This window comes from Trichoplusia ni, unplaced genomic scaffold, assembly GCF_003590095.1.
Source record: "Trichoplusia ni isolate ovarian cell line Hi5 unplaced genomic scaffold, tn1 tig00001457, whole genome shotgun sequence".
NCBI classification, from domain to species: Eukaryota; Metazoa; Arthropoda; class Insecta; order Lepidoptera; family Noctuidae; genus Trichoplusia; species Trichoplusia ni.
Window position 1 is genome coordinate 142409 of NW_020800126.1, and position 23145 is coordinate 165553.

General features: G+C 40.8%; 1 protein-coding gene across 1 annotated transcript; it reads right to left on the bottom strand.

Moving 5' to 3' along the window:
* Window positions 1-167: 167 nt before the first annotated feature.
* Window positions 168-21297, bottom strand: LOC113507301 (ankyrin repeat and BTB/POZ domain-containing protein 2). Its single transcript, XM_026890156.1, has 24 exons — window positions 19159-21297; window positions 12569-12759; window positions 11482-11681; window positions 7960-8118; window positions 6623-6767; window positions 6385-6508; window positions 6163-6294; window positions 5926-6052; window positions 5698-5843; window positions 5370-5557; window positions 5129-5257; window positions 4852-5036; window positions 4447-4661; window positions 4055-4280; window positions 3829-3961; window positions 3335-3489; window positions 3044-3171; window positions 2670-2887; window positions 2267-2394; window positions 2095-2181; window positions 1824-1984; window positions 1482-1647; window positions 1026-1208; window positions 168-797 (listed from the first exon to the last, which is right to left on the bottom strand). The coding sequence occupies exons 1-24, from the start codon at window positions 20469-20471 to the stop codon at window positions 600-602; spliced, it is 5037 nt and encodes a 1678-aa protein (XP_026745957.1). The 5' UTR covers window positions 20472-21297; the 3' UTR covers window positions 168-599.
* Between the last annotated feature and the right edge of the window lie 1848 nt (window positions 21298-23145).

Here is a 23145-nt window from a genome sequence, read left to right on the forward strand (position 1 = left end):
TGCTTATAAAATGATTATAAATTTCCGCACTTAAACATAATTATGCTAGAAATCATCAGGTAATATAAAGCAGCGACTGATTAAGCATTCGTTTTATTAGAGTTTTGTTTTCTTATAGGTAGTAAATATGTCGGTGTAGGGTAAATAATTTAGAAAAAACATAGTTATTTTACAACACAAAGCTTTATTTCAACAATAATTACATTACAATTATTACAAAGATATAATACTTTCCTGTTATAAAACTATTTTATGAGAATTATTGTCAGAATTTCAAAAAGAAGATGAAATACATTTTTATTAAAATATATTTTAATATCTCAATTGTACTTGTTGCTATATTTACTTATCTACATAAGAGTTAATTTAGTACTTAAAAATATTATATAAAATTATTATCAAACTTCGTTACGTAAAGGTATTTTCAGCATGACAAAATTAAAGCCTTATAAAAATATTTGGAAAAATATTTTATTTTCTATTAATCAGTAATATAAACAGAGCAACTCGTTTTCTCTCAAACACAAATAAAAAACAAATCTTTGAAAAACGGGTTTTGGGATTTGAGTTTTTATTAAACATTTTATAGATCGTCAGTGTTATCTACTTTTAGCTTGGTTTTTCCTGGCTTCAATTCTTTTTTGTAATGTAATCAAAAGAGCACCAAGTACGTTATGACCAGGGAGCCGCTTTCCAAAGAGCAAACGCTTAACCGAGTCGTCGTACGTGAGAAGAGCTACCATATTTTGAAGTAGAAATCCTTGGCAGTATTCCAACAGCTGTGTAGCACCATAAACCTGCGAAGTAACCAATCACTGTAAATTGGTGCATAGTTTCAGTTCGACAATATAAACCTATAGCATTTATCTAAAGTTTCTGGAATGCTGATAAAATAATTTAGTTGTCAAATCAAATTTTAATGATCACCGCTGTGTTGAGTTGACTAATGACTTATGAAATGACTTGCAATAACAGTCGTTCTATGATAATTGTATTAAAAAAACGTGTATGCCTCTTGTTTTTACCTTAGCATGAATATAGACAGAGACGAGGTTGTGAAGGTCAACAGACTTGGCCGCTCTGGCCTCGCAGTGTCGCTGCAACGGCAGCAGCTGGAAGAAGGAGGCTGCGGCGAGTACCTCCAGCACGTCTGTCTCAGGGATGTCCAGACCCGTGCACCCTCCAGAGTATAGATACTTCATGACTTGCTGTAAGAACAGTCATGACTAATAAGAACAGTTTCAAACAGTAGGATGACGATTGAAATGCTATAATAGAAAAAGTAATATACCGTTATTGATATTCTGCTTTGAACAAAATTATGAATTTTACGGCAAAAAATAAATTATAGTTTTACATTGCGTAATAACATCAATCCTAATTATAAGCGAGACTAGCAGCGCCATCTAGTGATGTTTGCATACAGACATAATGTAATTTTACGGCAGATATACCTATTCTTAAAACGAGAGAAAACATACCTCAAATATGTGGTACCGGATGTCGTTGATTTGCACCAATGGAGGAGCTGTATTCGGAGGCGGTAAAGCTTCATTCGATGATCTTGGCGGAGCTAACATAGCCCGCAGTCGTGCTGATTCCGACACAAGAACTATTTTGTGGCCGTAGAACAATCGACCTTCGACTCTGGAACAAGGATGACATACTTTGTAAATCGCATAGCATGAGTATTTATTATAAAAATAGATTACTTCACGAAGACTTTTAGAGTTTTTTTTTTTTGAAAGCACACTTACTCGCTATGTCTTTCTCGCAAAGCCAGCTTCTTTTAACTATTTTAATAATTTCAATTAAACACTCACCTAAACGTAACGTCAGCGAGTGAGGGGTTATTTACATACGAAGGATCAACCCTGGCTGGCGGCGGGGCGGCGGGGGGAGGCGGCTGCGCCACGGCCGGCACCGGCTCGCGCCCGTAGCACGCGCACAGGATGTCAGCCAGCAGTAGCACTGTGCCCTCCTTCTAAATATAATTCACTGTTATTGCATGCAAATTGGTTCAAGATCAAAACTTGACATTAATTATATTTCAAAATTAAGAATATTTAATCTCTGACTTTATTTCTTTATTACCTTGCTGTACCGTAGAATATTGAACAGCAGGGGGAGGCACTCGTAAATGAACTGTTTACTGTAGTGGCTGTCATCAGATGGACACACCTAAAATAAAATAATTACGTAGGTTTATTTCGATTATCTTTCCATTCATTTTGTAAAGTTCCCCACATAAGTAGATATATATTACCTGTAAGAAGTCTTGTAAAAGTTGGTCAATAACATTGTCTAATGCTGCATCAGCGGCGGCAGCAAGAGACAGTGTCCACGCGTGCAGGGACCATGGCACACCAAGTGCGTGCAATTCTAAAGTTATATCTGAAAGAAGAAATAATAGTTGGTAATTCGTTCTTTGTTGCAGGCAACACTAAAGAGGGATTTAAAAATCTAAAAATCCCTCATCAAAGATTTTTACTAAGAAGTATAATATTATTGTCACTTTCCAGTGCAAACCAGTGGCTTATATCCGAGAATTAAATTACCAAGCCATTTTATGTTTGATCCTATACCCATTTACTAATACGAAGAATTGAGGTATTGTGACTGCAATTTTCTACAACAGTTATTCTTGGAGTACTCCTGAAGTCAGTTACCTAAGTGGTCAGTCTCGGCGGCACAGTACATGGCGTCGTGCAGCGCGCGCTGCTGCTGCTTGGTGAAGGCGGGGTTCCGCGCGGGCGGCGCGGCGGCGCCCTCCGCCAGGACCTCCTCCAGCGACAGCACGGCGCCCGCGCCGCCGCCGCGCGCGCCGCCCCGCACCGCGGCGCGCAGGCAAGCGCGGCGCCCGTGCGTGCAGCACACTGCCACCGCGCTAGGGAACAATGATGAGATAAGCACAATTAAGACGGTGATTTTCAAGGCGCTTCTTTTTCCAAAAATATGACATCAAAGTCTACCCTGAAAGACCACATCATAACAGTGTGTTATAATTGCACTGAATCAGATTTTTCGGTGAGTTTTCACATACCTGTAGCAACCATATTGTGCCGCAACGGAATAGCACAGCGCATCGTTAAGCTGTGTAGAGAGGAACGGGTCCGCACCATGTGACAACAGCAACTGCACCAGCTCTAGGTTACCAACGCCGCACGCCACCTACACACATTTTTTAATTTAATCAAGTGTATTCTTATATTATATTCCAAGGAATGGGGTCCAGGCTGTGGTTGAGTTTATGGCAACCCTGAATAAAAAAGGTTATAAAAAAAAAATTAAATCTTGAAATTTGTAGACTATTAAAAGTAAGAGTATAGCTCACTTGTAGTGGTGTGAGCGTGCAGACATCATCCCCGCGCGCGGGCGCCCCGTCCACGCGCGCTCCGGCGGCCAGCAGGCGGCGCGCGCACTCCACGGCGCCCGCGGAGCCCGCGCCGCCGCCCGCGCCGCTGCACGCGTACACCAGCGCCGTCCAACCTGGTAGCATACATACAATTTAATACTGGCCTGTTGGTCTAGTGGTTAGTGACCCTGACTGCTATCGTGGGTTCGATTCCCACCCAGGACAAATGTTTGTGTGATGAGCACGATCATTTTGTTCTATGTCTGGGTGTAATTTATCTATAATATGTATGTATTTAGAACTATATAAGTATGTTTATCAGTTGTCTAGTACTTATAAGTTATAAGTACTAGACAACTGTTGTTATCTTATATTATTCTATTAGTCGCATTCTGTATTCAACACGGGAAGGTGTATAACTTATAGGTACGTATGCTTAAGTATGATCCACGATAAATAATGATAATATGTACCTGCAGTGGGTGGCGTGTAGCTAGGAGTACTCTGTTGGGTAGATGGCGATCGTGGGGATAATGGCATTGCACAGTGTGCTGCACAGGCGCCGCCGGTCTCGATGTTAGGATCGGCACCAGCTTCTAGCAGGAGCTGCAATGAAAATGAAATAGTTTTATCATATGGATTGAATCTATAACCCGTCGTTCTGTTTGTTTTACATTTGATCAGGATTTAAATACTTACAGCAACAATCTGTTCGTCACCAACTAGAGCTGCTTTCATGAGCGCCGTAAGTCCTGAGGCATCTGGAGCGTCGACCCCAGCTGGTGGCATGAGCGAACGCACGCCCCCCACCAGCTCTGGTCTCCCGCTCAGCAGGGCCCGCTGTGCGACCCCCACAGCTGCTCTACTTAGCTCATCAGCTGTGCGCGCGCAACGGGACCAAACTGGTTCTATAGCTTCCTCTGCTCTGTAATTTTAATGAGAAAGTCCATTTTAAGGTTCAACCAAAAGGTATGGAATAGTTAGACAAATTTTGGTTCTCCATATTCTTATTTCTATAATTATCAAGGAGTACTTATTTCAATAGTTTAAGGTATAGCTTGTGTATTTATGAATGATATAATGAATATTACGTGATAGGTCTGGGTGGGCAGTCGGCATGCGGTAGTAGCAGCCTGGCGGCTTGCATGACATCATCAGCATCGGGCACAGCCGGCGGCGGGCGCAGCGTGGCGTGCGCACGTATGACGCGCACCCACTCGCCCAGCGGCGGCAGGGCGCCCGCGCCGCGCTCGCCCCACAGCCCCGCGCCGCCACAACTGCCACCACTGGTACTCGAATGCTCCAACTGGAAAGGAAAATGCTTTGTATAGACTGTATGAAAACTTGTTAATAACATTTCACGATGTGTTGCGGACCTTGAGAGACTTCCTTAGATTTCATGCTGAACGGTTTCCGTATTCTACTTACAATATAAAAATGAAACTTGTCTACTATGTTTCTACCCAAATATCACAAGGTCATATGACATATCTCACCTGAGAACATCGCATAAAGTAATACAACGCTCGTTCAGCGGACGGGGATAGTGGCGACAGTCGTGGATGTACTCTTCGCAGCACAGCTCGGAGCTCCGACGCGGAGCCTGCACACGTCGTCAGTAGAACGGACGCTGACGATCCACCAGAACTGTTATTAGATCCAGCTGAAGTGCCAGATCCGCCTGCGAAAGAAAAAGCTTTAGAAACGGGTCTTAAATATTAAGAAACGTTTATTGCTCCTTTTGCACAAAACATTGGAACTCGAGATACATACCGGAACCGTTCGTAGTGATACCAGAATCATGACTAAGTCCCAGTTGACGATGTTCAGGGCGAGACACTCCCGATGACGATCCTGATCCCAGAGAGCTCATTGATTCCCACCGGGATAGTGACAAGGCTCCTGCAAGTAGCATATTGGTGATATTAATGAACCTCATGAGCACTTTCGATTTAAGGCATAATGTCTGTTGATGATGGCAGTTGACATTATTGTTCAATGCATTAAATGGTACCTGAGGCAACTCTTCCAGCGTTCAAATGGCTGTAAGGCTGGAGCAGTCCCCAAAGATCTGCGCAGTTGGCAACAGCATGATCGACGACTGCCGGCGTGATGGGGGCGCTGGCGGCGCTGCTGCCAGCTATTAGAGCAATCTCCTCCAGTAGAGTCTCCATGCCGGCACAGAGGTAGATAGCTGCGTATCTGTAGAGAACAATACCATATGATAAGTATTGATGTTGAATGTAAGGAACTAAACAAATCTTCTGACTAAGAATAAGAATAGCTAAAAAGGGTGAGGGTGGACATCTTTCAAAGTACCCACTAGAAGGCATAATACTCACTCATGCACAAACGACGCAACACGGACATCCAGCATCCATCGCTGGAAGCGTCCTGGAGCGAGACTGGTTCGAGCTCGGGCCGCCGAGCCCAGGCGCCTCGCCGCACTACCTGATGTCGCGTACATTGTTGCTGCACGCTGGCAACCCTAGAAATTAGCACCACTTTTATTAATAAAGACCTTGATTTGCTTAATATCTGTAGTTAAATATTTAGACTATTTATCTTACCTTAATACAGGCATCAGCTAGCGGCGTGCTGAGTACGATTCTGAACGCACCAGCCACTTCATGTTTCGAGCAGAAACCGAAGTTCTGGGAGAGGCGTTGAGCCTCGCGGGATATCCTTACTAAGGCCCTGAAAACCAACAAGTTTCGTAATTAGAACATTTGTGAAGGTATTACAAAAATTACATTATTGCAAGACTAGATTAAGTATGGGTTCAGGATTGTGGGGTTCTCATTTACCTTTGCAATAAGTAGGCGAGTCTTGACGGTGTATCGGGCGCCATTCTTGGAGCAATATCTCTGCATCTTCCAGCTTGCAAGGCGCGGCTGACCTCGCTTGCTGTCCACGGTACACAGCGAAGTTCCACTAGTCTGCAATCGAGAGAATCCAGGTTAAGTAAGTAAGGTCAAGCTATAAGGTAAGGCAAAAGCTATAGTAATACATTGTAATTACATACGCACCTATTATGTGAGTCAACCCACACGAATTCATCAGCACTTGTAACGTTGGTGCAAACTGTATCCAGTGAAGGTTGTCGCACCAACGGAGCTCGTCTTCTGCGGGCCTCTGCAGCGCTGCCACTTTCTGCAAAACAAGACCAGAAACAAGTTAGGCGTCATCCATGACGTCTGTCTTAAATGGGGTGAAAATTTGTTTTAACATTTTTTTCCTCCCATATGGAAAAATATGAATACATACCTGGTGCTCCGTTATTACTCCCTCCTCCAGCGCTGGATGCTCCACTGGTGGCAGTGCTGCTACTGTCCCTGGAGCGGAGTGTCAGCTGTTTGATGGCTGATCTGATGTCTTCCAGTCCTCCGCCACCAGGCCATGGGGACTGTAACTAGAAGTAACAGGAATTATTAAACTCTTCAGATGCTCCCTCTTCCACAAATAGCAACCGTGTATGACGTGGACCCCAGTTGAAGTGCAAGAGCTACATATGCAGTATTCGATAGGTATCTGTCAAGTAAATATTATTTCCAGATAGCACAGTATGCTAATTAGAAAGGAAAGTGCTTTTCCTTCTATTCCAAACGAACGGAAAGAAAGGTGTTTTATGAAAGCGACTGGATCTGTGTCACGCGATCGCTATTACATGACTGGCAATAAAAACATCCTGTGCCGATATTGATATTGCGGATAGTTTTCAATGTGTAAATAGTGTTTTCTTTTGGATGTTACAAAAATTGAACATTTTACGCTACTGTAACAAACCTTACATTTTACCGCCTAATATCTACATTGGTCTGTGGCAGGACGAAAGTAACATTTTTTAGTTTGTACTCGACATTCGGTGTTGTTTACAATGAGGACCTTGTTGCAACCAGAACATTTTTTTATGTCAATTATTAATGTTGGAGCTATAACCGCGTAAGTGATTCGATCACAGGTTAAGCTATGCTTGACGCGGTTGGTCCGTAGATGGGTGACCATCTTTGTCATAACGAGTTTCTCCGTGTTTCGGAAGGCACGTTCAATTGTGGGTCCCGGCTGTTATTCCTACATCTTTGACAGTCGTTACAGGTGGTCAGAAGCTTGAAAAAGTCTGACAGGCAGTCTAACCAAGGGGTATCGTGTTGCCCAGGTAACTGGGTTGAGGAGGTCAGATAGGCAGTCGCTCCTTGTACAACACTGGTACTTAGCTGAAACCGGTTGGACTGGTAGCCGACCCCAACATAGTTGGGAAAAGGCTAGGCCAATGATTAATGTTGGAGTCAGAACGACTCTCGCGTTAAGCAGTTTAATTCTTGTATAGTGGTGGGATCCACAAGCATAAAGACACCCATACTAACACGAATATTTTTTTGACTTTTCCTTTTTAATATTTTTCAATTATTTGTTGCGAGCATTTAAGCTCATTACGGTTTCTCTTTCTTTTCGTTGATTTCTGAATTTGTTATTGTAGATCCTGGCTTACAGGAGTTGCATTGATGGACATGAATAAAACCTATTCTATCAAGTTTCGCACATTAGGCTAACTGTCATCACCTCTCTTCATCCTCAGCTGTGTTACAGTTACGTGCAGCACCAACCTTATTATGAGGTCTGTGTTTGGTTCTGGTGTGCGGCGGCTGGCGGGCTCGGCGCGGCTCCTCGCGGCCCGGCTCGCCAGCGCCGCCGCTGTCCGACATGGACGCGTGCCCGGACGACCTGTTCTCGTCCGAACTGCTGTTACACTCGCGGACGCCATTCTGTGAACAGATAAATATTTCAGTTACTACATAAGAATTTGATAAGAAGCTAACAAGCCCATATTTTTGGCCGTAGATTACCCAGATGCATCAAAACGATGTTGACTACTTATGATATAAAATGTGGACCAGCCCTGGGGTCTGGACCTACAGAGAGAGAATTAACCTTTTGTGTGAAGTAAAAATAATTTATTTTAATCCCTTCTTATTCAAAAGTTTATCGGTAAAAGCCAAAGGTCTATAAATAAATTCCAAATGAGCGTGTAATAAATAATTTTATGGTAAGAATTTGGAATTCATCAAGCCAATCAGTTTATGCAAGTATACAATAATCATTGGGTATTTGTGAAACTCCTAATGTCTTATTGGCCACGGTAGCTTCAAAAACATTTACAAGCCGCGGTTCCCAAGAACCAAGTTCAACGCACCTTTTACAACACCTGCTCCGTTCGTACAATCTTCAACATCAACGAATTGAATCATCCGTCACTATTAAGATAAAGATTCATTATTCTTATGAAACATGCGCTGACGCATCTCCCTGCTCAGCATATGGCTGCCATTGTCACTGAAGCTTTCCCTTTCAACAATATTTAAAGCTTCCCACCGATTACGCTTTTCCCTATCAAGAGATCGTGGGATTCTGTTAAGAACAATGGTAATTTATTTTTTGTGGCGGTAACACTTTCGCCGCGTAACGCCGCGCACAACTAATTATTGTAATGGTTACTGACGATGTGATCGCAGCTAATTACTAATTAGCTTAAGATGAAGAAATGGCTATTGGACATTGGTTCGAGAGAAGGGTGCCCGTAGTCATTAAAATGGACAAACAGATTCATCAAATCATCAGTACTTTCTGGTAGCTGCCATCAAGTACTACTTTAAGAGCTTACAGAACATACATATTTTCTAAAAACGCTTTTTAACAGTTTCTTTGCTCTCAATTTATAAATGATATTTTTACTACGATAATAGAAAAAGAACATTCCTTGTTGCACCTTATAACTAATACCCAACAGTTAATTCAACTTGTCTGGTGCACTATTTCTCGAGACCATTGCTTAATTTCTTCTAAGTAATTTTAGCTCTGCATTCTCATTGCGCTTAACTGTTGCAAAGTTTATTATGCCTATTTCCGTCTATTTCATAGTGTATAAGAACCAGTTTATCATGAGAACATGTTGTGGACCAGTTGCACGCACGTAACAGATTTTTAATTTGTCCAATATCTAGATCCCGTAACTCTAATATTGCTATTGCGTGCGCGGGCGCAGTCAACGAGTTATATTTCAAAAATTTAATACTTGATGGCCCGACCGGGACCCGATGACATTAATTTATTGATAAAGCACCCATTAATTTGAAAATGACATGTTTCAACGATGTGTTAATGTAATAAAATATTATGAACAGAATTAATTATATTATAGTTGACAGAAGCAAGATTTTGACGTCATAGCGCGACATGGAATCATGTATGTTTGCGTCAGTGTCAATCCTATTAAATTTCGTTTTTTATAATTGAATTTCACAATGCTTCGCTTTAATGTTGTAATTTTTGTAATTGAAGTGTTCTTTTATTATTAACCAACTATTATAACCAAACATAACCGCTATTGGTTTTTGGATGCACTCAGTATTCACATCACTAGAACATGTTCTATCTACTGATCATTTGTATCGTATGAAACGATTCGATGATAGATTTATTATTTACCTCTCACTACCTTCACCGGTTTAAGAGACTGATATGTTTGTTTTTGTTATAATGCGATGCCGTACGTTTTAGATCGCTAAAAACCCCATAAAATCAAGTACAAGTTAATAATTTTGTTTAGAACTTCTATTTAACTTTGTGAAATACGATAGCTACCGTTATGAATCCCAAAACGCCATCAAATTGTTGCAACACAAGCATAGCAGTTAATTGTAAGACTAAAATGTTGTTCATTCCATAAGTTTATAGACAATTATATCCCGGAGACCGCATAAGGCAATAAGTATTATTATTTTATGTTCGTTTTGCCATTAAGTGCATTATCTAACTTTAAACAGTTAAATAACGGCTTATATTCCTTTTCAGGTTCCCTTCCGTAAGAGTTCCTCTGAGAGTAATTATATCGGGCTTGCATCCCGGGTGGTTTCATTTCATCATCATCATCAAAAATTAATTTCTTAGATCGCCCGAGCCGTTCGCACTATATATTATTTCGCGATAAACCTGAAATGAACCCGCGACACGCCGCTCTCAGTGGGATTGCCGTGGTGACAAGCACTCTGCTATCCGTGCACTAAATGCTATTAATGAGTGCCAATGTACCTGAATAAATAGTAAAATACCCATTTCCCTAGATAAATATACGTGCTACTTACCTAGACATGAAAAACGTTTAAAACATAATTTGTTTGTTCATAACATTTACTTAACATCACTTCTTGGTAGCAGTTGTCACGGAAATTCAAATCACTTTGAAATAATTTCTAAACGAACTTGAGTTTCTTGGAAATCCCGCCCAAAGCCCTAACGAGCCCTTTGATCCGTCCGAAGTATTCGTGTAACTGTATGTTATTTAATTATTACCCAGTCAACTGTACAATGTTGTGGTTGTTACCGCAAATAGATCAGGGGACCTACCACCATATCATAAAGTATTATTATTGTATCTGTGGAAGGGAGATGCTGCTCTATGACATGTAGCGCGCTGTCACGCTTCTACACCAGCACTAATATAACTTTTAGTCGTGGTGGCAGCCTCGAGTGTTTACCGCAGTGTGGTGTGGCGCGCCCATCAAAGAAAATGATCAAACTTGATGAAACCACATCGTTGTGGTCGGTTAACTGATAAGCTGGACAAAGATTTGAACAGTTCTGTGGAGTTTTACACCCAGTGGGTTTTATGAAGGCTATTTTAATGGGATTAGAAGTTTACAACAACATTTTTTTTAAGATCTACAATTGCTTTTATGTATAGACCTGAATGTGTTTTCTTTGTGATCTTTTTTACCAAAATATATGTTTTTGAAACTAATAAGTTTTTTTTTTAGTATATTTAAATAACTACGCTCATCTTTGTTTTCGACTCAATCGCTACGCACCGTGAACTTGACATTAAATGAAGTTATTAAGCGGCCAAAATACGGAATAGACTGGTAATCCTCTTTTCGTCGATGAGACCTAAAATTTGATACATCTAGTAATTTGTTACATCAATAGCTCGAGCATTGGCAAGGATTTAAGTGCAGGTGTACTTACAAAAAGCGAGAGAAGTTTGTTGGGAAGTGCCACACTTGAAATGGATATTTGAGAGTTCATGATCCTTTGCCGAGGCTGGAAAAAATAATCTAAAGCAAGCAACAAACCTGTACTGGCGGCGCAGTCTCGACGGGTCGGTGGTGATGATCATGCTTCGGCGGGCGCCTCTCGAGGGCATAGCTGTTCTGCGCCGGCGCACTGCGCACGGGCGCGCTAGCCACCGTCAGCTGGGACACAGCGCTCACAGCTTTCAGCTGAGCCGAGCTGGGGCCCTCAGTAGACGGCGGTGGAGCCTCTTCATGGTTTGCTGTGGGTGGTCATATAATTTCAGTTATTCAGTTCTTGTGTGTAGCGATGCAATGGTCATCCCGATACAGGTGGACAATAATCAGGAAGATACAAAATCACTTGATGCGACATATAAGGAAGTTTGACCTTATCTTTATCTGGGATTGAGCCAGTAAGCAAGCAGAAGGAGACCTGTCGGACCTGATGGTTGCTAAAATAGTTGTTTGACAGTTTTTGGACTGCCGTGGAAAAGAGATTCCGGGATAAGCTGTGTAAAGCGCTGTCTGGTTTCCACAACTACATCAGTCTCATATTCAGAGTCGTTTGCGGAAGGCTGCAGAGGAAGTGTTAAAAAGAGGAATATTTGTAATGATGTATTGAAGAAAATTTTCGTATTAAGTAACATTCGCGTAAATCTCAAAAATCTCTCTATTTATAGTGTATTAGTTGTATCTTAATATAGAATGTAACTAAAGCTTAATATTATTTATTCATGAGTATAGCGGTAGTCCGTTAATATGAAGTTACGATTATGTTAATTTTATAACACTCCATACGGTGTGTGAGAATTATACTCAGTCAGAACTTAGTGGTCTATCACCGATTTATAGTGCGAGAAATAATGAGCATTATCATTTTGCTAAAAGGTTTTAATCGTCGTGTAACAGTTAGCGTAAGCTGCTTTCAGGCTTCTATTATATATTTCACTCATGTGCCATTGAAGGATTTTTTAAACTTATGGCTCTATGAAAGACTTATGGTGTGTATTAAATCTGGGCGCTCTTTGGAGTGTACTTGTGGGAGTAAAATATCTATCTATTTTCAACAAACTAGCGCATTAATTTCAGGACCTACTTGAATGTGACAGATGCACTTAAAAAGGCCAAGTAATTGATTGTAACATACGTTTATTATTAGGTGAGGTGGGTCTCGGCGGGGTGGTGGCGCGGTGCGCGTGCGGCGGCGGCGACAGGCGGCGCGCATGCGCGGGCGCGGGCGCCGCCGCCGCGCCGCTCACGCGCACGCGCAGCGCCCGCGCGCCCGACACGCCGCCGCACCACGCCCCCTCTTCTGACGGACGACACCCACTCGAAGGCCTGCGAACAACACACATCATTTAATTGAATATACTACACATAAAAACTGAAAGCGAGCAAGTGAAATTTAAGAGTAATTTAGTCTCTTATTAAGAGACCTCGTCTTCGATAATATAAGTAACTAATATTTCCTCTTGAAATTTTTGTAATCTTTGAACGCTTGTACAGACAGACCTTAGAGGTCTGTAACTTATAGTGCCTCGAAATCCCATTGAGATTAATAAGTGAGGTTAATATCTAGTTTATAACAGAAGTAGTGGGCGCAGTTTATAAACAGCAGATAGCACAGTAAAAGGATGTTTCCTGTCCTACGAGGAGGAAGGATATCAGATAGTAACACAATTGTGGACCAGAGAATCTAGATACAGTAACAGTTACGAGTACTATAGTTACTTCACAAAAGTAAAGTGATTGAACGGTAATAAATAAGCAAAATGAGTTGGATTAAACCAATTCATCAAAACACAAAGCAACTCCTCAAACTTGTCGCATAAAAGTTCATCGCTCCGATTGTAACTGTCAACAAGAGGCAGAAAAACTATTACATTAGATGCACTCAATTTCCCAATAACCTGTGCCCCCGAGCCGTGATAACGGACAGTGTCACCGGAACGCCGGATTCGATGCAATGCGTGACCGAGAGCCTCGCCACGAGTACAGCCGCGACGAATGCGGCTAATGCCTCGGACTACGATGTGCTGTTACATCTCACTCCATATCTACAACTGGCCGTAACACTTTTGTGCACGAATACACGAGAAACGAGAAAAACAATCTGTTTCTTGCTGTCATCTAGTCAGTGGTCAGCGTTAGTCTTTAATCGCCACTTATTGCCATAAGCGTTGTTTACTATTGGTCCGGATCGGTTTAGCATAATGAAGCTCATATCACATACATTAGCGCCAGTTCTAGTTGTGCTATAAATCGCATAATCGTTACTAAGTTCCAATCAAGTTATGGATAGCCGGCGTCGGGGCTGGAATGCGGAGGCTCTGCGCCGTGACCCACTTCTACACTGATGCTAGCGAGCTTATGGATCATGTTTGTGTACACATGTAGAGACGAGTAATAAAGACTAGTTTTATATTTTGACGCTAAAAAGTTTTTCGGGAATACTCAATTGGTTTTTTTTTGTCTCCGTTTGTATCTTGATGTTTGATTTTTTATAGTGATTAGGGATTTCTGATCCAAAACGGGAAAAGCCTTTCTCGAGCTCTACATGAAAATGATCAATAGAAAATCTAACGATTTCTACATTTTAAGGTAATTGCTCGAATACTATGTCATCAAGTGTAATTCGTGATTTCTGTAAGTGTGTACGGAACTCCAGAAGCACTATAATAAAGCCTCGAATGATAGTCGAAGGGATTTAATGTTTAAAGTGTAAGCAATATAAGCGCAGACAAGGTTAATCGCCGCGGTATCCAGTTATAATAACCACTTCTCCGCAATTTGTTCAAATTGCATATTTGAGTGGTGCGTCTGCGCACCTTGTACAGTATTTTGTACCAAATGTAGACCAATTTTCGTAAAAGATGTTTTTAATGAATTCGCGCAGATACTTTATAAGAAAATAAGTGGTGAATGCTACCAGTTTTTTTTGCAATCCAATCCTTTTCAGTAGCAAGAAGGTCAGTCAAGATACTAGCAGATAATCACCTTTAGATACTATTCAAACCAGTCTTGGAGACTGCATGATTAGTCATTATTTGATTAGAATTGCATGGTTTGTCAAGACTGGAGAGGCTTTTGTTCTGTGCGGCTCGGCTTGAATGAGTAAGTAGTATTAAGTTGCCAAAAATAACTGAGAAAACAAACGTTTATCTATAAATGGATTTTAGTTCATGGAATCATGACAGTGTACCGATAGTTTCTCAAGTGACGCCTTTTAGCAGGCACTAGATCGTCTGTTACTTGATCCAATAACGCATTTCCCGTAAACCTAAATACACTAACCAAGAGCAAGACACGACTCAGCTGAAATTACCTAACCATCAACTGTTAAACCACAGCGAAACGTTTAAAACGTTTCATTGACAAATACAGCAAGTCCAACACGTAATCAGTATTTATCTTTTTTGTGATAAACTACAGTCAATAAGATTCACGTCTTCTAAAGATGTTACAATAATCGTAATAGGTACACAAAAAGTACCAGCGAGTGAGACGAAGTGGCGATGCGTGACCGTAGCGGGCAGCAGCCGGTACCATGCCGAATTGTACCATGACGTAGTGGAACCAAACTGTTAGCCATCTACCACGTGATCTGATTTCCTGGTATTGTGATGTTATACTCCACATGCAAAGTAATCGGTCATAAGGGGGCTACAGTATAGCAGCCCAGAAAAATTACGTAACGTATGGTGAGTCTCTAAATCATTCAGTATACGTACGAGTAGGTACTCGTTCTTCTTTTCTACTACCTTGTTCATGAACGTCTTCTGAACTTTTAGCACAGATTTTAGTATAACAAGACATTTGATTTGAATGTTTTGGACAGCGGTTTCCAGGGAGCTTATTAAAAAGAGGAAGGGTAAATTAATATCGTGCGTTTTCTATCTGCTGTTTTCTACTGAGTCCGTTAATTATTTTCGTTTTTTTTTACTACGGTATACCTCTAAATATCATCGCAGAGGTCACGAAGTAAACTGGCCAAGTAGAGCATTAGCTATGTTTAGTGTCTGCCATGAGGAGCCTGACAGGAAGTGGAACCGCTAAGCTTGTTGATTTATGGTAAACAATAGAACCTCCTGGGTCTGCATTCAATGGTCGTGGCCATAATTAAAAAGGAAACCTTATGGTTAAAAAGATAAAAGCCACGGGCTTTCTTACGGTTCACGTAAAAGAAGAAACCATTTGATCACAAAAACCCAATTTTCTGCAAAATTTGGTTAAAGGTGATGTTCAAAGCGTTTGTGCGAATTGTTTCCCTTCAATATAACTCTTCGAATTTGGCAAAGGCAATATTACTCTACTGTGGCAAGGCATACAAGAACAGATTTGTTGCTCACAGCTTCACCTACCTAGGTGCCGATTAGAATCCTTGTTACACGGGGGTTTCCACATTCAAGTCACATGCACAAAAATAGCCAAACTCAAGACAAGCATTAATGAATCACACAATTCCTCGTCTTACGCGAGGACAACCCAACCCACGACATGTTGTGCACAGGGGGTTTGGCATGGTTACGTGGTTGACCTCAACCACTCAGCTATCCGTGCCGTCAAATTGCTTTAAGTACTAAAACAACTTTTATGAAAATGAAGATGTAATTATATTGATAAGTAAACCTCTAGTTTAAAGGCATAAAAGTGAAGTCGTTATTACCTCACACAAGCTAGCGCGTAATAATTGTCGCCCAAGCATGAACACAATGCGATGCGCCCATCACCATCGTTTTGCCTCATAAAAATATTCCATACACGCAAATTTCGACCTTCTCGCGAAGCATATCGTATGCAATCACCAAAAAATTTGTGTCACATTTGTTTCACCAATGTTGGGACATGCTGTCCTTGGCCACCCTTCACGGACATTAACTGTTTTGATCATTTTAAATGTCATCCTGATGTGATTTTGTATTTGTTTAACTTCTAGTTTCTATAGTTTTGATATAAAGGTCAAGTGGGGTCAGCTTATGTTAATCCTTTCTACAGCCTTATTGTATTTAGAATAACTTCACTTCGGTCATTTTCATTTCAATTGTTTCTAGTGAGTATTTGCTTATTGCACTATTTCCGACATACCAATTTGAGCCACCAACAACCCGATTCAGGGATACATTTGGTAAAGTACCTTTTTGCAACTATTCATATATTTTTAGCCGCCCTAGAACCTAGCGGAATATAACCTAATATAGTAGGATATGAATATAAGGAATAGATAGTAGGACAGCTGGATCTTAACGGCAGCCATGTATGTAAATAAACTACCCATGTCATTATGTAAATGTATTACGATAAGATTAAGTTACCGGTGCGCGAATCTCAAATGTAGAACACAAACACCATCAGCTCGGCGATGATGTCTCGAAATGAACGAATCGATTGAGGCAAGCGGGCAACAGTGTTCGTGACCGATAGATTAAGGTGGCATGCGCGTGCGCAGCCCAAACGGCTGCGGCACCCAATCCGACGTACCGGAGTGAGCCGGAGCCGCGGCCCGTGGCAAGAAGGCACGACGCCGACTTATTGGCTAACTCTACTGTGTACTGAGAGCCTACCAATACCTCTTAATGTAATATTATTGTAGTCGTGAAGCGTGACAGTACCCTACTCGGCTAAGAGCGACGTCTCTCATCCAGTACTGCATCAATATTACTAGAGTCTAGAGAGACGGTTGTAAGCGCTCTGATCGGCGGTGTGCAGGCGCAGGCGTCGAATTGCCTAATACCGCCGGATCTTAGGTTATTAACACGTAACTCATTGTTTTGTCTCGTTAAAAGCTCGTTTATAGAATTACTTCCTTTAACTGCTTGTATATGTTGCAAATGTTTGCCCAATAGGTTGGTTGGTAAATAGAGGTATCGTAGTATATTGTAACAACTTTGACTGTTAAATTTTAATCTGTATGAAGTAATAAACAGATCATTGATTAAGGTTCATAAAACAAACAGTCGTGTCACTCCTGTTCACTCTATAAAGTTAGACATTACGTTTTAAATATGTCAAAAGAGACTTATCTATTTCAACAGACTAGGCATGAACGTAACATGAAACTAAATAGTGCATTTACCAAAGTGGCAAACTTTATCGTTACAGCTACTATCATTACGACCAGCACTAGAGTTTAAACTGAATAAACAACTGTTACAAAACACATTTTATTTTATTACCTCCTAACAGCTCTGCGTATTTATGATTGCAAGTAATTGAGCTGTTTTCAGCTAGTAAAGCGTTAGCAATTATTCCTTTATTACGCAGCACGTTTTGTAATATCTATAGAGGTATTAGTACTACATTGATAACAGAAGAAAACATAACAAGTTCATGAATACAAAAAAAAACTTTCTCTCCCCAAAGTATGAGCACGTATACTTGGAAAATATAACAGATTCAACTCGAATAGTACGTAATGATAATTAAGTCCGAGATAAAAGATCGCACAGAATATTACGAAACCACAGCATTCATTTTTAAGAACATCATGATTCTTAATTGAATTGTAAACACTGTAATTCTGATTGTGTACTATTCTCAGGGAAGTGTGTTCGAAAAAACCTGACAATCAGATCAACAAGAAAATCTGGAGAACAAAAGATGATCTGAACTGTTTAGCAGAATGTTCGATGTCTATTGGGAGCGAAGCAGAGGAGCACAAGTCGCAGCATCCTTATAATTAAGGTGTTAAGGTCGAGAATGGTGCATCCGGTTTGGCAGTTACACGTGATAGGTATCGCTGCAAAGAAGCAGAAGCTCGCACGAGTTCGTCGACCACGCACGCTTGATTGTTATCGGCGGAATCGCTACGCAATTAACACGAATGTCTTCCCGAACACTTATACAGAAGAAAATATGGTATGCGTCCGTTACATAAGGAAATGTATCACTGAATATATAAGAAAAGTCACGCGTAGTGTGTAGTAGTAGTAGAGGTAGCTACGCTTTCCTTTTGAGAACATAGCTCTTAAGTGACAGCAGCTCTAAGTAAATTGAAACCAGTTGGTATTACGTGCTGGATTAATGGTTTCTTAACGAGCCACTAGCACTGATAGATGTTAATGAACAAATTGACGCCAACGGCGCTAGAAGGGAAGTACTGCTCGATGGTATCTGATATGAAACAGCCTAATGACAACATTTAATCTCGTGGAACTGATCTATTAATTACAGTTTGATATGCAGCATTAATCTCAAACGTTGACTCGGTAGAAGTTGTCGTTTATAAATAAATGTAGAAAGTCTAGTCTAATGACGAAAAAAAAAAACATAAAATAACTGCTTTTTCGAGTCCTATCATCTTAGAAATATGACTCCAGAACAGGCAGGAAAATGTTTTGGGCACACAACAAACTTTAAAATGAACAAAACAAAAAGTTTAAAGCTTTACAGGTACAAAATACAGTTTGAAGTCAAGCCTCGGAATGACTTCCTGTAATAATCTCGGATCTTGATACAATAAAGATAATATGACACAGATCTTAGGATGACTGCAGAGGCCGGCTGATTACATTTTTAATAGCGTATTGTGACCTAGGAAACCAAACGACACAGTTCAGAATTAACAAAAAAGTGTTATAATATTTAGACTACTTCGAGTGGCCTGCTTCTTACACAATTAACAATTACTTGCCGCTCTCAGGTCTCATAGTAACTGTTTAGTTATGAATATTGCGATTATAAAACAAAGCAGATGAGATCGAGGTCATCTCGTCTAGAGCAAACATAACAGCATCTTACCGCTTCCTCCAGTCTTGGATGAAGCTCCAGTCGCAGTGCTCATCCTCATCCAGCACCGTGGCCTCGTGGTGGTCGGTGCCGCCGTGCACCAGCTCCACCAGCTGTCGAGCCCTCTCGAAGTTCCCTTCGAACTCCACCACAAGAAACCCGTCAGAACTCATCGTACCAAAGACATCCTTCTTATACGTAGCATCGTTAATCGTCACAATGTCTAACGCATCTCTACTGTCAGGGTTAATCTCAGAATAAATAGCTTCAGGCACTTGCACTTCCGACACCATGTGTGTGCCTCCACCCTTATCCACTTCTCTGCTCAATCCCAGGTTTTCAGTTTCCTCTAGAAGTCTGTTTGCATAGATCACTTCCTCTTTAGCGGGCTCCTCCTTGAGCCTGCATTCCTCTTTCTTTTGTTCATTATGTTTTCGTATTATGGAATCTCCAAAATAAATAACTACTTTATTGTTATTTTGTGTTATCTTATTAGCTAATCCACCTTCCGTAAGCGGTAGATTTGCCTTTTTGTTCTTTTCTTGAGAAAGCCTTTGCGCTAGTTCTTCATAACACGGAAGCCGGTTGCTGTAAATCTTTTTGTCAACAGAACACTTGTTCAGTTCTTCCTTCCGCTTTTCCACACTCTGATATACAGGAGGTCGACAACACTCGTCAAACTGTGAGGACGTGTTCCTTATGGAGGGTCGAGGTTCACTATATATGTGTTCCGTGGGCGATGACACCTGTGGCAAAGGAATGTACTTTTCGTGAACATTTTTAGCTGTTGAAGCTTCACTCTTTCTAAAATTAAGGACACTTCGACGTACTTTAGAATCTGAAGCATCACTGTTGTTAATTTTCTTACTCCGGGAATTCCCCAGGAGCTTATTAAACAAGGGCTTGTGGTCCGACTGCGGTTTGACGCGGTCGGTGCTGGGCGCGCGCCGCATTCCGAACGGTCCCGACTCGTCCTCGGAGGGATGCGGGTACAGTTGCTCGCAACTAGTAGACTTGTGAGTCGCAACCCTAGTCTTATTTGAGGTGAGCGGCTCCCTGCTCTGCCAGTGTCTGACGGACATGCGCGCGGCGCCTCGTATAAACTTCATAGGCTCCCATGCCTCTGCTTTCTTGAGTATGAAATTGTCGCACATGTTGTGTTTGCTGTTGGGCTTGCGGGCGTCCGCGGCGCGACAGGACTGCAGCTCGCGGCAGAGGAAGCACGAGCAACGCGCGGGGCACAGCATGTCTGCGCGGACGTGCCGGCCGCACTGAGAGCGGGCTGCGCCGGCGCCGCCGCTCGCCGCTTGCCCTCCAAGAAGCATTGTTGCCGTCGCCGTCGCCCCGCTACAAAGTCTCGGTAATTGCCGACACACGTGTTATTCATGGATTAATGTTACCGTTTTGATGAAAGCTCTGTGCGCTTGAGCTTGGGAATTTTTAATTGCTCTCTTGCCGATTACTCGTAAAATATCTGTAACTAATATCTCATGTAACTACGGTCTCATATATTTTACAGATAGGACGGAGGAAGTTTTATATATGTTTTTGCACATGGTCAGTGTTGAAGCGGTTGTGAGTTGTGTGGCAGTACGTGGACGGTGCACTTGCATATGAAACTCGTCTATATTCAATGCGAGGTGAACGAAACCATAAGTTGTGTAAGCTAAATATAGAGCACACTTCAAACAGAGGGGTTATTACTGCATCACTCGCAGGCTTAATGATATAGCGAGGCTGCAGGAATCGCCGACTGTGTATTTTGTTTCCTGAGATATTTATTATGTCACTATACTTCATAAATTTTCTGGAACCGATGTCAATAATTGTATACTGTGATAAAGTATGTATAATTCGAACATAATTTTTATTATCCAAACGAAGTATAAACAAACATGGTTGACCCGCTTGCTGCATCAAGAGGTAACAGTTATGAAAGTGAAAACCTCCTCGAATCAATTTAAGGCCGGCGCTAAACCAAATTAACTGTCTCCTAGCTAATTAGGCATAATTTGGAGAAATTTAAAGAAGAGTACGTTTTTAAGTACAGTAGAAATCGTAAACAGTAGAATCACATTGTTAGAAGCCTATAAAATTGACTATTTCCACGTTGTATAATTATGTTAAACTAGCTTTTCGCCCGCGCCTTCGCCCGCGTCGAGGTTGGTTATATTGCGTTTACAAGAGAACTCTTCAAATGTCCGAGATAAAAAATCTTTCTCAAGGTCAACTCTATCTCTGTACCAAATTTCATTAGACATTATTAGACAGACAGAGTTACTTTCACGTTTATAATATTAAGTAAGGATTACAAAAACGAGGAATTAAGGCAGTTACATTAACATGCAGTATACCTATGATTAGTTGAAGTTTCGACCAGGTCTTACCGCCCGCTCTGGTTTAACTTATTTACTTAATAAAACCTCCTGGCAATGTACCAGAAAAATTGGAACATGAACTACCAGACCTCCCAAACCATTGACCTATTTAACATTACCGAAGTTAAGAGCAAGCCATCTGTGTTACCCACTCTAACGACCGATAACAGACGCAAGAGAAAACTATATTGAGCATATACAACCGTAGAGATGCTATCGAACACATTTACATGCATAATGTAGGTATACAAAGTATATTATTATAACAGTTTTGTTGGAACACATAAACTTAATGTTTTGCTGATGATTCGAATAGGTGACCATTCCGCAAAAAGACATGGCTGAAGGCTATCACCAAGCTATCGTTAAGCTGTCACCAATACCAAAACGAATGCGACACTGATTCCACCAAATTCTATGGATCAAAAATCCAAAGCCACATCCTGTTAAACAACAATACTTTATTGTCTTTATAACGAACAAAACAGATTTTGCAAATCAATGTATTGAACAATTAGTAGGTATAAAAAGATTGAGAATAACAATAGCGATATTTTTAATTTCGCCCATCTAATAGGTGACTCTGTTTATCACTATTAACTTATGAGTATATTTGAGTTAAAGGTTATGTTCAACATATTACTCAAATTCAAAACTATCGGAAAAATATTAAGATAGAACTCCTGAAATGTTCAATATTAAGACCCGAGAGACAGTCGGGACTCGTTTTAGTTGAATAAAAAGTGGACACAGTTTTGCCTTTTAAAATTTATAACTAAGGAAACTTGATATACTTGCCTATTAAAAAAGATCATTTTAAAGTTAAGAAACATCTCATATTTGCTAAAGTGATTATTGCTAAACCCACTCTAAATAAATGCGATCGCTAAAATATCGAGTGTGTTGACATTAGCGTCGACGGCAAAGTTGTGACTTGTGATTTTATTACACTATTTTATTATAACGCATATTATGCATTTCCGTTACGGTATCAGCACAATTAGAGCAATTACATGTATCGGACGTACGGACAGACTTATGTGCTTTGATATAGTAATGGCTATGTATTATAAACGGATGACAGTACGTTGTCGGGGGGGCCATAAAGTTGGAGGGACGTCCGATATTCCAGTTTGAAGCGATCTCTAGTTGTTGCTCAGGCATCAGGACTTGGTACTAACTTTTATACTCATATTTTAATATTTAGTAGTTACATTTATTCAGATATGTTATTTCCTCCATACAAATAGGTATAAAATACGAGTAGCATTGACAATTACAAGCATAAAATGCCGACGAATTTCGTCTACTCGGAGCCCGAAAAGTCACACAAAGACGCTACTGTTATTAATTAATTCAAAATTACATAGTTATTACAAAATAAAATTATGAATAAAGCGAGTGAAAATAAAGAATTGTGAGTAACAGTTACTTTCATTACATAAATTCGCGTATTGTTCAGCTTCCATAATCGCAGTGAGATTTAACTATATTTCCCATCCCAGCGCTGGAGAAAGTCCTTCGCTTTATATAAACTTTACTTGGCTATTGTTCTGATTAATTCTCTCATGGAAAACTTTGTTTGATATAAGTAATAGACAAGACAATGTTGATGAAAGAA